This window comes from Megalops cyprinoides, chromosome 13 (genome assembly GCF_013368585.1).
Source record: "Megalops cyprinoides isolate fMegCyp1 chromosome 13, fMegCyp1.pri, whole genome shotgun sequence".
NCBI classification, from domain to species: domain Eukaryota; kingdom Metazoa; phylum Chordata; class Actinopteri; order Elopiformes; family Megalopidae; genus Megalops; species Megalops cyprinoides.
This window is the reverse complement of record NC_050595.1, coordinates 17617411-17632104: the sequence shown is the minus strand read 5'-3', so window position 1 is coordinate 17632104 and position 14694 is coordinate 17617411. Positions and strand designations below refer to the sequence as shown.

The window sequence follows — 14694 nt, the reverse complement described above, 5'->3', positions numbered from 1 at the left end:
AATGGTTATTATATTCAACAGAAACACGATGAGGTTGCAGGATGGGCGGGTAAAATCCCAGCAATTTCGCCTGAGTCTATCCGACACCTCGGCAGGTAGCCGCAGCTCAGGTAGTTCTCTCCCAATACAAAAATCGAAGGCGCGGTTTTAAATCATGAGGAAGTCCTTCCCTAAATCGCATATGATTGGCCAAAGCCCACATATGCGTCATCAATCTCCTCGTCATTGGTCCGCAGGCGCATCAGTTGCAGAACAGGTCGATGGACTCAGTGGTCTACGCGTCAGGTGCAAGTTTTTAGCTATAGAGAAAAGGAAAGTTGTGTTGGTTTGTAAAATAACTTTAGAATCGTACAGCAGATTAGTCCATAACGTTGTAAACAGTGAGATCGCAGTTTTTAACTTACTACGGTAGCGGCGACGGTGTTTTCCTGAACATGAAGAGTCTGAAGTACAGGTTTAAGAAACACGAAGTTGCAATCACTGTAAGTTGAAACTTTCTGAGAGCCCAGTTCATGTATTGTCTACAACCACAAGCAACCGAGCTAACGCGAGCAAGCTAACTGACCACATATGTATGATTCAGGCAGGCGTGATACCTGTAAAACGGAATGCATTAAGTTATCTTTCTAGTTTGTGAACTACTCATTATACCTGATTGAAATGTTAAGTTATTGTTTCTGAGCTCGTTGTTTAACCTGTCAAATTGTTAGACCAACTCGGTCTGTGAACTTGCTATTTGTTTTTGCCCGTTTGTCATCAGGCTGGCTAGCTTGATATCTTAGCTAGCAAGCGAGGTGTTTCCCCAAATTCAGATGTCCTTCGTTGGCTCTTGTGCTTAAACATTACATTAAATGCATTTAGCGTTTGTCTAACTGTGGATGTATGAAGTATGTGTCATATATGGGCACCAGCACAGAACACTGAAAGGCCACCCAGCTAACTTGCTAGCTAACATAAGTTTCAAAATCGGTAACGTAGAATAAGTCAGTATTAGTTTCTAGGAGACAGGTTAACATTATCTGTTCGCGCCTGTGTTCGCAACAACTACAGGTAGGTAACGTTAGTTGACCATGACAACTGTTTGGCTGTTTCACTCCTTTATGAACTGTGTTTTATTTATTTATTTATTTATTATTATTATTATTATTATTATTATTTTACAAGGGTAACTAAACGTACTAGTTAATTTTATGTCGCAAAAACTCGAAAGAAAGGGTTGTCTGGAGAAGAGCCTAGTTTTGATTGACACTTGATAACCAGGACTGACACTTGCAAGCATATATTCTAATAAAAAAATTTCTCTCCCTTGATGTATCGGAAATTGGTTGTGAATATTTATCCACTAAGTATATATAAAACCGCGATGAAAAAAGGTTTTAAAAGGCTAAATCTGTAATAACTCATTTATTGGAAACTGAAATTACCTGGCCATGCCAGGGGATCACGGCCGATGAAGCGTTAAGTGGAATAACAGTTTATCCTCAGCTGGATAAACCAGGACCTGGAACACGTGCCAGTGCTGCAAAGCCTCATCACCTCGCAGTGCAAATCAAACGGCAATTTAAGGATTCGGATCACCGGCCCACATGTAATTATGATTTGATTACAACACTTCTCACAGCTGCATATTAGTGTCAGCAAAGAAACGCATGGCCTCATACACCCCTATATAAAGTATAAAGTAAACATCTACACTGTGTCATGCTTCTTGCCTTTGGTTGCTAGGCTTTTAGTTAATGCACTGAAGTGAAAGAGGCAGACCTCTTGATGTTTTGGAAGGTGTCATTACTGACGTTGATGGCATGCTTTGACAGCTCTGAAAAAGTTTTTACAGCTTTGAAATTTGCAGTTGACGGTGCAATTGAGGCTGCCAGAATAACTAGGTGATCAATATGCTGGAATGGTGTGCCATCAGTAACTGCCTGTGAAAGTCGGCAACGTGTTTTTGAAACTGATTGTGCCTTCTCACTTGTCTTCGTACAGAGGATAATGTCTTAACTGCGCTCTGACCTGCCTTCCCTTTGTCCTGAGATGAACATGGTGTGTGTGTCGTCTGTCAAAGTGACTGTAGGATAAAACACCGGGCATATGTGATGCATAGCGTTACTAAAGGACTGATTGGCAAACAAATTGTCTGATTCAGACCTTGAAACCTCTTTCATTGTTCTTGCAGACGAAAGATCAGAACTGTGAAATTATCCCTTCTTTGCTGGTCCCAAAAGATGCACCCAGAAGTCTCTTTGAATCAAATGATCACATTGCCTGCTTTGAAATGTGTTTGACAACTGACGCCTCTGTTCAGTTGTGTGCATGTGTAATTTACTAGCACTCACACATATACACACATAATACGTATTTTGTATAATAGCTGGAAGAGAACGCCACATTGTTGGATTCTTTTGCCATGAATATACTGTATGTAGAATGCTTTAGAAATCCTTCCACCTGAACGCTGGGGCTTTAAACCTGACCAGTTTTCCAGTCCATTTGAGTGCCTTACACTGCAGTGTGGCCTTGCATTCTGAATGCCCCTCCAATTCATACCACACAGAGTACCGCTGAGGCACTTTTGAAGATGCCAGTTTGCATCTGGATTTTTCCCCGAACCTTCTTTAGACCATCTAAAACCCTCCAGCTTTTTGAGGTCAGCTGTCCCCGACTCCCAACCCATTATTTTTAGATATCTCCATGGTTTTCAGAAAAAAAACATGCCAAGAGGACAAAAATATGCTAAATTTGTATTTTCATAAAGTAAATTAGTACACCATTTATAGTGTTGTGAGTAAAATTTAGTTTGCTGTTTTCATTTGGTGGACTTCATCCCCTTAAGCGCTTTGGCATATATATGATGCGCTCTCTCTCTCTCTCTCTCTCTCTCTCTCACACACACTCATATTGGTTACTTCAGCACTTATGTGCTTATAGACCTCTTGACTTCATGAATTCAGATATAGCTGTTGTATTGAAGGCTGAAAAGGAGAGGTGATTGTAAGACTATTGATCTTCTGTGTACTGGCTCCCCACTCTTTAATGTCAGAGCTTCATCAGTTACCAGATAATCAGTTTCACACTTTTAACTTTTTATTTAAACAGCACTTTATGGATTTGGGGTTCGAAAAAAAAAAAAAAATGAAAATGGCAGCTGAAATATCTTAGAAATGTCAACAAAAGATTTATAAAATGTCACAGAAAAATCCCCTGAAACTAGGCTCCTTTGAAGAGGGTAACCAGAGTGCACTTTGATCCCAGCTTAGATTGTGGCAGTTGCTGGCTTAAATACTTTGGCAGATTTAGCGTTGCAGGAATGTTGCCTAAACATGTTGGCAGCGAGCATGGCTTGGCAGCACAGTAAAATACTGTTATTGAATGTGAGATTTCTTTGAGTTTGGCTTATCCAGCATTAAATGGTGAATATGTACAGTTGCTGTATAAAAATCAATGTGTTGCAGTGTTTTCATGAGATCTTAGAACTCACATGTCCATGGTGGAAAATGTTTCCTTTGTCAGGGTGACCTCAGTACATCTGATATAAACAGCCAGAAAATGCATGTAATGCTTTTGGTGTTCATGCAGAGACCTTCTTTTGTACCATTGTAGGAGATACAGGGGTTCCAGCACAGGGTTCAAACTGAAGGATTGAAGGACACTTAACTACACATCTGCTTTTAATGGCCAATTTCAGGAATTAGAGCATTTGTTATAAGAACAGCATCCTTCTATGTGAAACATGCACGTATTCTCCCTTTTTTTCTCTCTTTCCCTCCAGAGGTGGTTTGTGCTTTATTGTTAATTTGGGGTTTGTGAACGTTCGTAGCCAGGAGTCTTAGGGGCTGCAGTGGAGTCTGCCTCTCTGTGTGGGATGGTTCACTCCTAATCCAGATGATGCTGCGTAACCCCCCCTCCCATACAGCAGGCTCAGAGAGCCCTCATGCCCTCAGGAGAAGAATTTGCTGTTCTTACAGAGATGTCTGTGTTCCTCCATAGGTGGGTGGAGATGTGTGTAAAGCAGGTAGAGTGTGCTTGGTTCCTCTGTCAGATGAGGCTCTGTTGAGACGCTGGTTATTACCGAACATCTTCCAGACTGGCAGAGGGTAGAGTTCAAACAGCTGTGCTGTGCAATGTCCCCACGGATTCTCAGTGGGAATGGATGTGTGAAATCCCAGGTGTGTGTGTGTGTGTGTGTGTGTGTGTGTATGAGAGAGAAAGAGTATGAGTGTGAGTGGATATGTGTGTGGGTGTGTGCGCGTGTAAGCCGGTCAGCACACGCTCATGCACGTGCGTGCGCACACACACACACACACACACACACACACACACACACACACACACACACACAGTGACACTGACAACTGTACTGATACAGTGGAGTTGGTTGGGGCAGCAGTGTGGTGCAGTGGTAAGGAACAGGGCTATTAACTGAGAGGTTGCTGGTTCGATTCTCTGTTGGAACACTGCTGTTGTACCCTTGGGCAAAGTACTTAACTCACAATTGCCTTAGTATATATCCAGCTGTATAAATGCATAAAAAAGGTAGCCTGTGTATGGTGGATAGGAGCGTCTGCTAAATGACAATAATGTAGTGAATCCTTCTGAATTGTACTGTTCATTCTGGTGTACTAAAAACTCCTCCATCTGCAGTAGATTTCTTTTATCTTTAAGAGAGCCCATACCTTTCAGAATTGAAATGTGGGAATCATTTTTCCGGTCACAAACAAAACCTGGTTCTCCTCAAGCAGAGCTGTGTTCATAGTGGAAAGCCCTTATGGTCTAAGTGACTGTTTCTCGGAAGAGCCTGTAAGGTTAAAACAGGCCGTTCTGCTGAAAGCCTTTGTCTGCCATGCTTGGGGAACAGATAGTGTGCACTGAAGTGTGTTGTAGTGTGTCTTAAAGATGCTGGATTACTGGGGGGGAGGGGACATACACAGAGCATCCCTCACATGGCCCACATGAGCTAGCACAAAGCATTATCCTGTCATATTTAACAGGAACAAAGCAACCCCTTCCAAAACATCCTCACAAAATGTGGTTTGTATTCGTGCTGAGGTAACTACAGTGCTCTCTGAGTAATGTCTCAACCCTTCCATCAATCTTATCTCATTTGTTTTGTGATTAACCCACTTTAAAATCAGTACGTCACTTCACAGAACTCCTGACAGAAATGGAAAGTGGTTGTCTCACCAAAACGCATGTTCAGTGGCAGAAATAATACTACTGTCTTTGCATCCTCCCATTTGAATCCCGCAGGCAGCGGAATACTGGCTGCATGCATTTGAAGGAATTGTAATACTTCCAAAACAAGGCTCGCCATTAACAGTGCTGAAATTACATACCAAGTTTCAATAATCAATTGGAACAAAACTGCCCTGTCCAACTAAAACAAGCAGTTCAGCCTCATTGTGGCCAGGCTGTTTCTTTCAATCTGGCTCTGAGTTTTTCCTCTTGATGAATGTTTTCATAAGTGTCAGAGTGTGAAATGGCAGAAAGGGCATGTGTTTCGACACTCCTCCTCGTCTGTGGGAGTGTATTTATCTACACTGGGGAGTTCAGCCGTCTGATTCCACAGTTCATAAGTTTGTGGGAGCGTCGGTTAAATTGAACCACTGCCTCACGTTTGACTGTGGCTGGTGGAGCGTTTTATGAGCAGGGGTCAGGGAGTGTTGAAGTCACTGCACAGATTTAAACATACATTAGTTCACACTGACAGAAATGAGGGCAGAGAATGTGGAGAGGAAAAAACAATGGAAGATTCAGTTGATCGAGTTTTATGTGACTGAGTGCTTACTCAGAGGATCAGCACACAGACACTGATGCATGGAGATATGAGAATTCCCCCTCACACCTCGAAAAGAAGAGGAAGAAAGTAAAATGATTAATGTTTGGTTGATGGTGTGACCATAGTAACAGATATGGTTTGGAGTGTTCGTCTATGAGCTGAGATAGGGCAGTGTTTCACAGGATTTTGACTTTGGCTCTTCCGAGGGTGCAACCATGAAAATCCCAGAGATGTGTTTAGCTCTGCTCGGTGGACGTATTGATTAGGCCTGTCTCAGCTGCAGGGAACACTAACCATCCAAGCACATTCAGTTCACGGAATGGAGCTGTTCCTGTCAAAGTGTCTATGAATGAAGCCCTGCGGCCCAGAGACATTTTCTGGTTCTTTAACACTCCGTCAGCGTCGAGCTGGCTTTCTGACTGTCATCTACTAATTAGGGTGCTGCGGGATTGAGGCTAGTAATCTGGAAAATGTTAATACTGACGAATCTCTCAATTAGAACATTCTCCACGTACCACTGGCCTCTGTGGAATTTGCAGCCCGAACTTGTGAGGTAATCGCATCAGGCTGGGTTTGCTTTGTGCTGTACTCTCACGATCGTGTCCAGTTTGATACTAATGTTAAAGTATGACGGTGTGGCAGTACTGTTAGTCTGTCCTTGTTTGCTCATGGTGTACTTGTGTTTTCATGGCTGATCCCAAGAGCTGTAGAACAGTTGAGCCCCTAGGTGGTGGCTGTGGGGGGGAAGATACGGGCAGAATTATGCTTACTTACGTTTGCTCAGCAGACAGTCTTCTACAGAGTGACATGCACAGCACACACACAAGATATCATCCATATTATTTATACAGCTGGGTATTAATAATTGAGGCAGTTTTGATAAGTACATTGCCCAAAGGTACAACAGCAGTACCCTAACGGGAATATTCCTGGCTCTTTACTCCCACGCCACGTTGCTGCCTAGAATCGACTGGGAGGCTGTTTTGCGGCCATAATGAGGCTGCAGTCACTGATAAAAGATGTCTGTCAGACACCCCCCCCCTCGGTACAGAAGCTGCACTCGTGATCCTAATTCCGAACGGACGATAAGGAAGCGGTAAGGGTGGGGATTACACGCCATGCTCGGAGTCATGGTGGACCGCTTTCCTTCACCGCTCCTTTTAATCACTCGGGAGCGGAGGGGATTGGAACCCGTCTGTGGTTAGCCAGCGAAATTGAAGCGATGAATCTGAAGAGCTGCAGCAGCAAACTCAGCCCTTTCAGATCAGTTATAAATGTTGCATTGAATACAGGAAATATGTCTTGGGAGATTTTAAGGAACTAGTTTTTTTTTTTTTTAACTGTGTTTCTTTTTTACTAGTTTATCTCAAAGATCAAAAACTGAAGAAAATCTTTTTTCAATGTTGACATTCATTGTTACCTAACACACATAAAAATTGCAGATCAGTTCATTAGGAATGAAATATTGCTAGGTCTGTCCACCAATGCCAAAAAGGTTGTGAAATTACAATGTGTTGGATCATATTTGGCTGCCAGTATTTCTTCTTTGGAAGGCTATTCAAGGACAGAACTGAAACTATTCTCCTTAAGGCAAACATCAGGAGACATTTCGAAGGAAATTAACCCTACCGCCACCCCTTTTATCAGCGATTGAACGTACAAAGAATGACCCCACAGGAAACTAACTATTCGAAAATATTCCACCGCGACATCGCAAATCAGTTACAGGAAACGGTAATAACATGCTTGTCGGTTAGATTGAAGAATAGTAACCTAGAGCTGCAGCTGCGTTCTTTGTCATTAGTATTTATCAAGAACTGAAGGACGCTGAATAGAATCAGTTTGCTGTAGAAATTTCCTGTATGAAGGTGCAAGTGAATGTGTGTCTCTGCAGTGAGTCATTGTTCTCACAAAGATATCAGGAATTTTGCAGAGTGATTCATGTGGTTGGGGGCAGTCTGTATCTGATATTCATGCTTGGAAGTGATTGCATATTTGAAAATAAGATTATTTGAAATACACATCCCTGGTTAAGGTATATGTGGAATTGAAGTAATGTAGGTGCTCCACACTGCGTCATGATATTACCAGGGAAACTCGCTCTGCATATGCTATAACACTGGACCCTTAGTATCTGGCTAATCACACTCGATTGTATTGCACCTACATGTGAGATAGATCAGGATTATTAAAATAAGTGCTTGAAATTATTGTGTTTTAGTGAACGTTAAACCATTGAAACTAGCAGCGCTGGAACACGCAAAGTACTGTTGTGCAGTGCACGTCCCTGCTGTTAATGGCCGAGATGTGGGTGACCCCTGGCTCTCTGAAGGAGAGTCTTTTTAATCCATAGAAAAGGAGGCAAAGCAGCCAGCATCCTTGGGTGAAAACAGTGCTTTTTCCTCCACCTGCAGAGCTGAAATGTGCCATTCTTCACTTGGCAACGTTTATCGGCTCTGTGTATAAAACCTGGCTGTGTGGTGCTAAAACGGTGCAAAGGGTGTGTGCGTGGATCAGCTCTTATTGGCTGTACTGAGCTGGGTGCACTTCCTCTCAGAGACACGCTGATATTAACATATTCTGTCTGACATCAGGATCAGATATTTGAGCAATAGCTCCCTGCTTTTCCCCAAAGTGCCGGATGAAACTCCAGCTATATCAATTTAACTGAAGACTTCCTGAAAGGAGACCTGTGTTCTGTCTCACTTTCAGGAAAGTTGATAATTCTTTGATATTATTTCTTATTTTATGCTGGCTTCTTAGGTGCTCCTTTATGAATATTGATTTGAGAAAATAAGCCAGGCTTTTTCTTGTTCAGAGTCAGAGAGATTTTATTGTCAGCCCATCCATATGCAGTATACAGTAAGGTTGAAATAATGTTTCCCTGGTACCCATGGTGCTACATTCAATACAACTGAATAAATACACAAGACAATAAATAGACAATAACAAGACAATAAATAGACAAGAAACCAAGACAATAAATAAATAGACAAAGTAACACGACATCAGATTGGAAGGTGGCAGGCAGAGAGTGCAAGTAAATATGTAAACAGCTTATACTTTTTAAAGTGGCTCAGTCCAGGGGAGTGGGCAGGAGCATGCTGTGCTCCTGGGGGTCTGTTCTTGTGCAGGTGCAGGAGGGGAGGAGGGGGCAGCGAGGAGTTGAGGAGCCTAACTGCCTGAGGGGAAAAAGCTGTTGTTTCATTAATAAGAATCTGGATACTAATCCAAGTAATTTATCAGTGACCTGGCAGCTGAAGGTTACGTCTCCTCCCTTTTGTTTTACAATATTGAGTAGATGAGTAGAGGAAACCAGTGAGAGTGATGGTACTGTGAGTTATCTCTTAGATGTCCCCAAACGCACTGCGGCAGGAACCCGATCCAGCCTCCCTCTCCCCGGCGGGGGGTGGGGCGGCTCTGTGCCTCTGGGACCTCAGGCTCCGCCCCGGCCTCAAGGCCGCCCTGCTCCACTGCTCCCCAGCACAGACAGTGAACGGAAGGACAAACGACTCAGGTTTCAAGGCTGAGGCTCAACAGAGGAGGGAGGTGGAGGAGAGCAGAGCTGCTCGCTTACAGGAAGTGCTTACATCTTCATCTGCTTATTGTCACTTTGGCTATGGAATTGTAGAGTGAATGAGGCTTCTCTCACCTCTGTTAAACGCTGATTATTTACTGGCTGATTATTTACTGCCTGTTTGGAGTTGGATTGAAAGAGGTCATTTTAAAAGTTGGGCTTGGCTGAGAATTGCGTTATCAGTTGGGAATGTTGTGATCACAGCAGGGGAGCGTTTGCCCAGTGACTGCAGAGGCATTGTAATAACACTGTCATGTACTGTAGCAATTAGGTTTCATTCCTGAGCTCATTTTCTCATAACCCCCTCCCACAGTCTGCCTCCACACTGAAGAGCAACATACCCACACGCATACACACACACTGGATTTTATAGATGGCACTTTTTATAGATGGCACTTGTTGGGATTCTGCTGTGCAGGTGCTGTGTCCTGACCACACTAAAAAAAAACAACAAAACTACAGAACTCCTGAGAATCCAGCACAGTGTTGAAATTGTATATTCAGTTACAAACGGCTATGCCCTGTGCCCTACTTGCTCCTGTACTCCTGCAGTATTAGTCGTGTGAACAGTGGAAAATACCCGTATATATGTACAGTGAGAGCTGTGTTGTTATTACACAGTGTGCAGTGGACCGTGTTGGTGCTGTGTGATCTAGGCATGAGGCTCTGTAGAGAAGCCCGTGTGGCCCTGCGTGTTGGGCCGATGCCTCCGCTCCACAGGGCTCTCAGACGGAGGATCCAGGTTCCGCCACCCCTGCAGTGTGCCGTGTGGACCGTCCTGGGTGCTGGCACACCCCCCGTCCCCCTCTGGCCCGGACCGGGCCTCTTCCTGTTGTTCTTGCATGCGAGGCGACGGGGGGGAATCCCGTGCTAATCCCGCGCTCATCCCGCCGTGTTCTCCAAACGGAAGCGCTCTTCCTGAAACGGTGACTCATGCCGCTCTCTGAATCTGCTTTTGGCCTTGCTTTGATAAATGACTCATTGAGCATGTAACTGGCAAAGCAGACACAGCACTGGCATGGTTTAAATCAGACTGCCCTGTGCAGCTCTCCCGTAGGGGAGTGTGGGGGCATCAGATCAGAGGATCAGATTCTCCTCTCAGCCAGGCAGCTCCGGCCTGTTTTCCTTTGTTTAGTGGCTTCTCAGCTGAGAAACAGGCCCCGAGGAGAGGCTGAGGCTGTTCTGGGTCCTCTGCATTGTCAGCGATGGGATGGAGGGGGCGTGCTATCGGGTCAGGGCCCACCCCCTCTTCCTCCAGCTGACCCGTCCACACAGGGCATTGCCATGGCGACAGGGACACAAATTTGCTGATGGAAGGGGAACTACGGCAGCGGCTGCCAACAGTTACGCCAACAGCTACGCACAGGTCCCCTGGAGGGGGCGATGGTGGAAGTGCTTGTTGTGGGCCTGTGCACACAAACATCTCGTTCATCATTTCTACCGGATAAACTCTGTTAAATGGGGGTGTCTAAATCAGAGTGTGAGGTGTACAGCACCGGTCAAACGTTTTAACACACCTGATTAAGATAATGGGAACCATGCATTCAAAGACATTTTGATCTAAAGACTTCTGTTTAAATGCTCTAAAGTTGTTTCTTAGGCATTAACTTTCACAGTTTATATTTTTCAATGTACGAATTTCTTTCCAAAAAATTTAAGTTTTATTTTTTGGCTATTTTGAAGAATCTAAAATATAAGATAGTTTTGATTCATTTGATTTATTTATATTAGTTCACTGTATAATTCCATTTGTGTTATTTCTTAGTTTTGATATCTTTACTGTTACTCTAAAATGTTTAAAATGAAGAAAAACTCTTCTATGATTTGGTGTGTCCAAACTCTTGACTGTGTGTGGTGAAGGTGTGTTAATGGGGAAGCCCTCAGATGCGGCTTGGTTTTGCATGTGCACTGGTGGGGCAATGCGCTCAGTGCTGCCCCCGATGGGCAGATAGTATACTGCTGTGGGGATTTTCTTGGTCTGTTGTTGGAAATAACTTCCTTGCAGTGGGAGGTAGGGTCCTTCCATTTACTTAGTAGTGAAAACATGTATTTAGCTTAAGCAAGTAAGAGCATTTCTGAGGTCAGTGGTGCTGGAACACCTCCACTCAGATTAAGCTGAACTGAGACATCCACCCAAGATTTCAAGGGGCAGACATTAACAAAAAATAAAAGCAAAACAAGAAGACAAAACAAAATGAAAAACACTGAGCCAATTCTGTCTGCATATTGAAGTCGGTAAGACTTTACAATGGACTAGTTGTAGCGATGTGAAAGTGATACTGGCATTCAGGTGATTGCTCTGATAAAGCCCGCAGCTGGAACAAAAGGTATTGCGCAGGGGTTCCCAGGACGCGGATTCCTAATGTCTCTGTTTTTTCTCCGCTACCTCATGAAGGTTAGCTCTGAAAGCCGTTCCCAGGCAGCTGCATTATATTCCATATGAGCTTAATGCACTCAAAACGCCTAATGCACATTTATTCCCATTACCCGCTCGTTTTTGCACAACCGCATTATCCGGGGTGCGGCGTGGATTCTGAAGTGGTGCCTTTGTGTAAGCGTATCATAACAGACCACTCATGGCACATCAGCAAGATCGCCCGTTTGATGCTGCGTGGCTGTTAGCACTGCGGGCTGATTCACCTTACGGAAGCGCGCTCCGTCACCGCTGTTTCTGCGAACCGATAAGCATGTGCGTGCAAGTGCACGTGGGCGTGTGAGGGAACATTTGTGCGCACACGTTTTTGTCTCTCTCTGTCTTTGCGTGTCTGTGCATGGATTGTCTCATCCTGCTTTAAGCAAGGGAACATCCACAGGGATCAGGTCACTCGCAGTTACTCTGGTTACTCAGGAAGTGCCACTGTGTGGAGTTTCATCAGTTCCATGTATAAATGCTGAAGAGTCAGCATGTATTTCAGGCAGCTCTGTGGAAATGTAATGACCTCCCTGCCACTGTGTCACGGTCAGGTTGTCGCCCCAGCACTAGTGCATTGGGAGGGTCTGTGTTACACTCTTGGGAAAAAGCTAAACTGGGGTGTTTCTACAGCACAAGCACTCAGTTGTCACTGAATTTGTTGTTAAAAATGGAATTGCTTTCATTCTGCTGCATAACTAATGTCGATGTGTTTCAGGTTTGTAATGATTTTCCCCTGGCTGAAGCGTCAGCATTTTAGCTCTGTAGTGTGGTAATTGTGGTAGAGGTCAAAACTCAGGCTTTGTGTTGCTTTTCTTCCCAGAGAGCCTTGTTTCGCCTGGGTGGGGTTAGCTTCAGGGCTCCGCGCTGCAGTTAAAACAACAGGGTACGGGTCTTGGAGCCCGGGTGTCTAATCCCTCAGATGAATGGCTCTGTGGCAGAGCGATATCCTGTTCTCTCTGTAAAGGGCTGAGAGGGGGAGGTTTCTCTCTCTGTAAGCCGATCCGGCCAGAGTGACGACCCTACTTTTCCGCCTAACTGGGGTGGAAGGAAGCTGGGAAATCAGGGCTGTTGGGCTCTTATTTCACCCATTTTAGCCTTTTTCATGTATTATGGTGAACCAATGAGACAAACTGGCCATGACAGCTGTGAGTGAAGAATAAGTAAAACCTGTATGGCTTAACCTGTTTGTGGGGTGAGACTGAAATCTTCCTCCATGTTTGGTGCTCATTTGTGCTGCTCATTTCAATTTCTTTCCAAAAAAACTAATTATTTTTAAAAAAATATATATTTTTAGGCTACTTTGAAGAATATGAAGTAAGATGTTGTGTCCAAACTTTTGACGGGTACCGTAATTGCATATTGAATGAGTTTATGGTTTGCCGCTGTGCCTGAGCCTCTGACTTTGCTTACTCCCGTTGTGTGCACACTCTGGTTAAGTGCATAATGCCACAGCTGTCCTCAGCACACAGTTATTAGCAGTCCCTACTATATTTTTATAGGGAGGAACACGCTGGCACGCTGTTTCTAGTATTGCTGTTCAGTGTTGAGTGCATTTCAATCACAGCTCTCTCTAAAATGTTGTCATTTTGTCATCAAAATAATGGCAGATAATGGCGTATTGGAAACGTTTCTGTTTGTTTTTGAAAACCGTTGTGGGTTTTTTACTCCGGCAGCAAGAAGTAAATTCACTTCCTGGCCTCGGCGGCCTCGCTGCTGTAAGTGCTGAAAGCATTCCTCCAATCAAAGCTGCAATTAGAGAGAGAGTGGGCTGGAGTCACTCGGTACCCTCTCTGTTCCCTCCCTGAGGCAGAAGCAGCACCACTTCAGAGCCAGCTGTCAGTCACTGCCTCACTGGCTGACTGAATGGCTGCAGTAACGGGGGCCTGTCGCCAGATGGCGTCACGGCACCCGTTCCGTTCTTGGTTTTTGGCAAAGAAATATGTGTCAAAAGGGGAGTTTCAGTTCCAGCTCCTTGTCAGTCAGGCACTGAAATTTGAGATGTGCTACATGACGCTCTGAGTCATGCTCTAAAATGAGTTTTATTGCGATGTAAGTAAAGGGTAAATCATACAGAAAAAAATAACTTAAGGACAGCACAATTTCCTGTCACAATTGTATTTGCGAATTTAGAAAATGGTCACATGGTCATGCGGTTCATGGGAAACCAAGGGATAGGAATTTAAGTGGAAGATGCTATTGTGCTTGGGGTTAGTGCTTGCCTTGCCTGCATTTAAACGGACGGACACTGTTCTTCAGTCTCTGGGATGCCTGTGGGTGGAAGTGGCCCACAGTAACAGATTGGTTCACCCTAAATCGCAGTTAGAGCTCCAACAAGCTGTATGGCCTGTATCAGTCATTGTGCACACTCTTGTGTTCTTACAATTTATCAAACTTAGTTGATTCAATAAACATAAACATAAAAAAAAATGGCCAACCTGGACCCCTGAAGTAAATGGAGAGGTGTGTGCAGTGATTTCCCAGAAGTCTTTATAAATCATTTTAAGTGGGCAGGTTCTGTCAGAGTCCCTTGTGCCGTGGCTGCGATGTGGTCCAGGCTGGTCTGTCTGTCTGTCTGTCTGTCCGTCTGTCTGTCACAGGTCAGCAGCAGGAGGGTATTCTCTTGCAGACAGTGTAAGCTGAGACCTCGCGGGGGCAGGGCCTGTAATTTAAACGTGCCCCGGCCGCCCCTCTCTTTTTTCACTCCAAATAAAACCTGACGTCTTCGGCTGGAAATAGAAGGGACGCGCGGCGTTTGTGTGGAGGTGCGACTGGGGCACGGTCCCAGACAGCTGATCCCGTGACCCACAGCAGCTAAGCAGCCTCTTTAGCGCGGGACACCCAGCTGAAACAGGACTCGCTAATCCCCCAGGTGCATATTTCCGGAGCCCGGGACGAGGGTGGTGCCCGTGCCAGCCGGGCACCTCCTCCTTG

The 14694-nt window shown here is 44.6% G+C and overlaps 1 protein-coding gene across 1 annotated transcript in view; it reads left to right on the top strand.

The window, feature by feature from the left end:
• Positions 1-293: 293 nt before the first annotated feature.
• The window catches only part of LOC118788372 (uveal autoantigen with coiled-coil domains and ankyrin repeats protein-like), a 35424-nt gene continuing 21023 nt past the window's right edge, over positions 294-14694 (top strand). The window contains exon 1 of the mRNA XM_036544339.1: positions 294-482. Within this exon, the coding sequence (XP_036400232.1) occupies positions 435-482 (48 nt within the window). The 5' untranslated portion in view covers positions 294-434. The remainder of the gene's footprint in view (positions 483-14694) is intronic.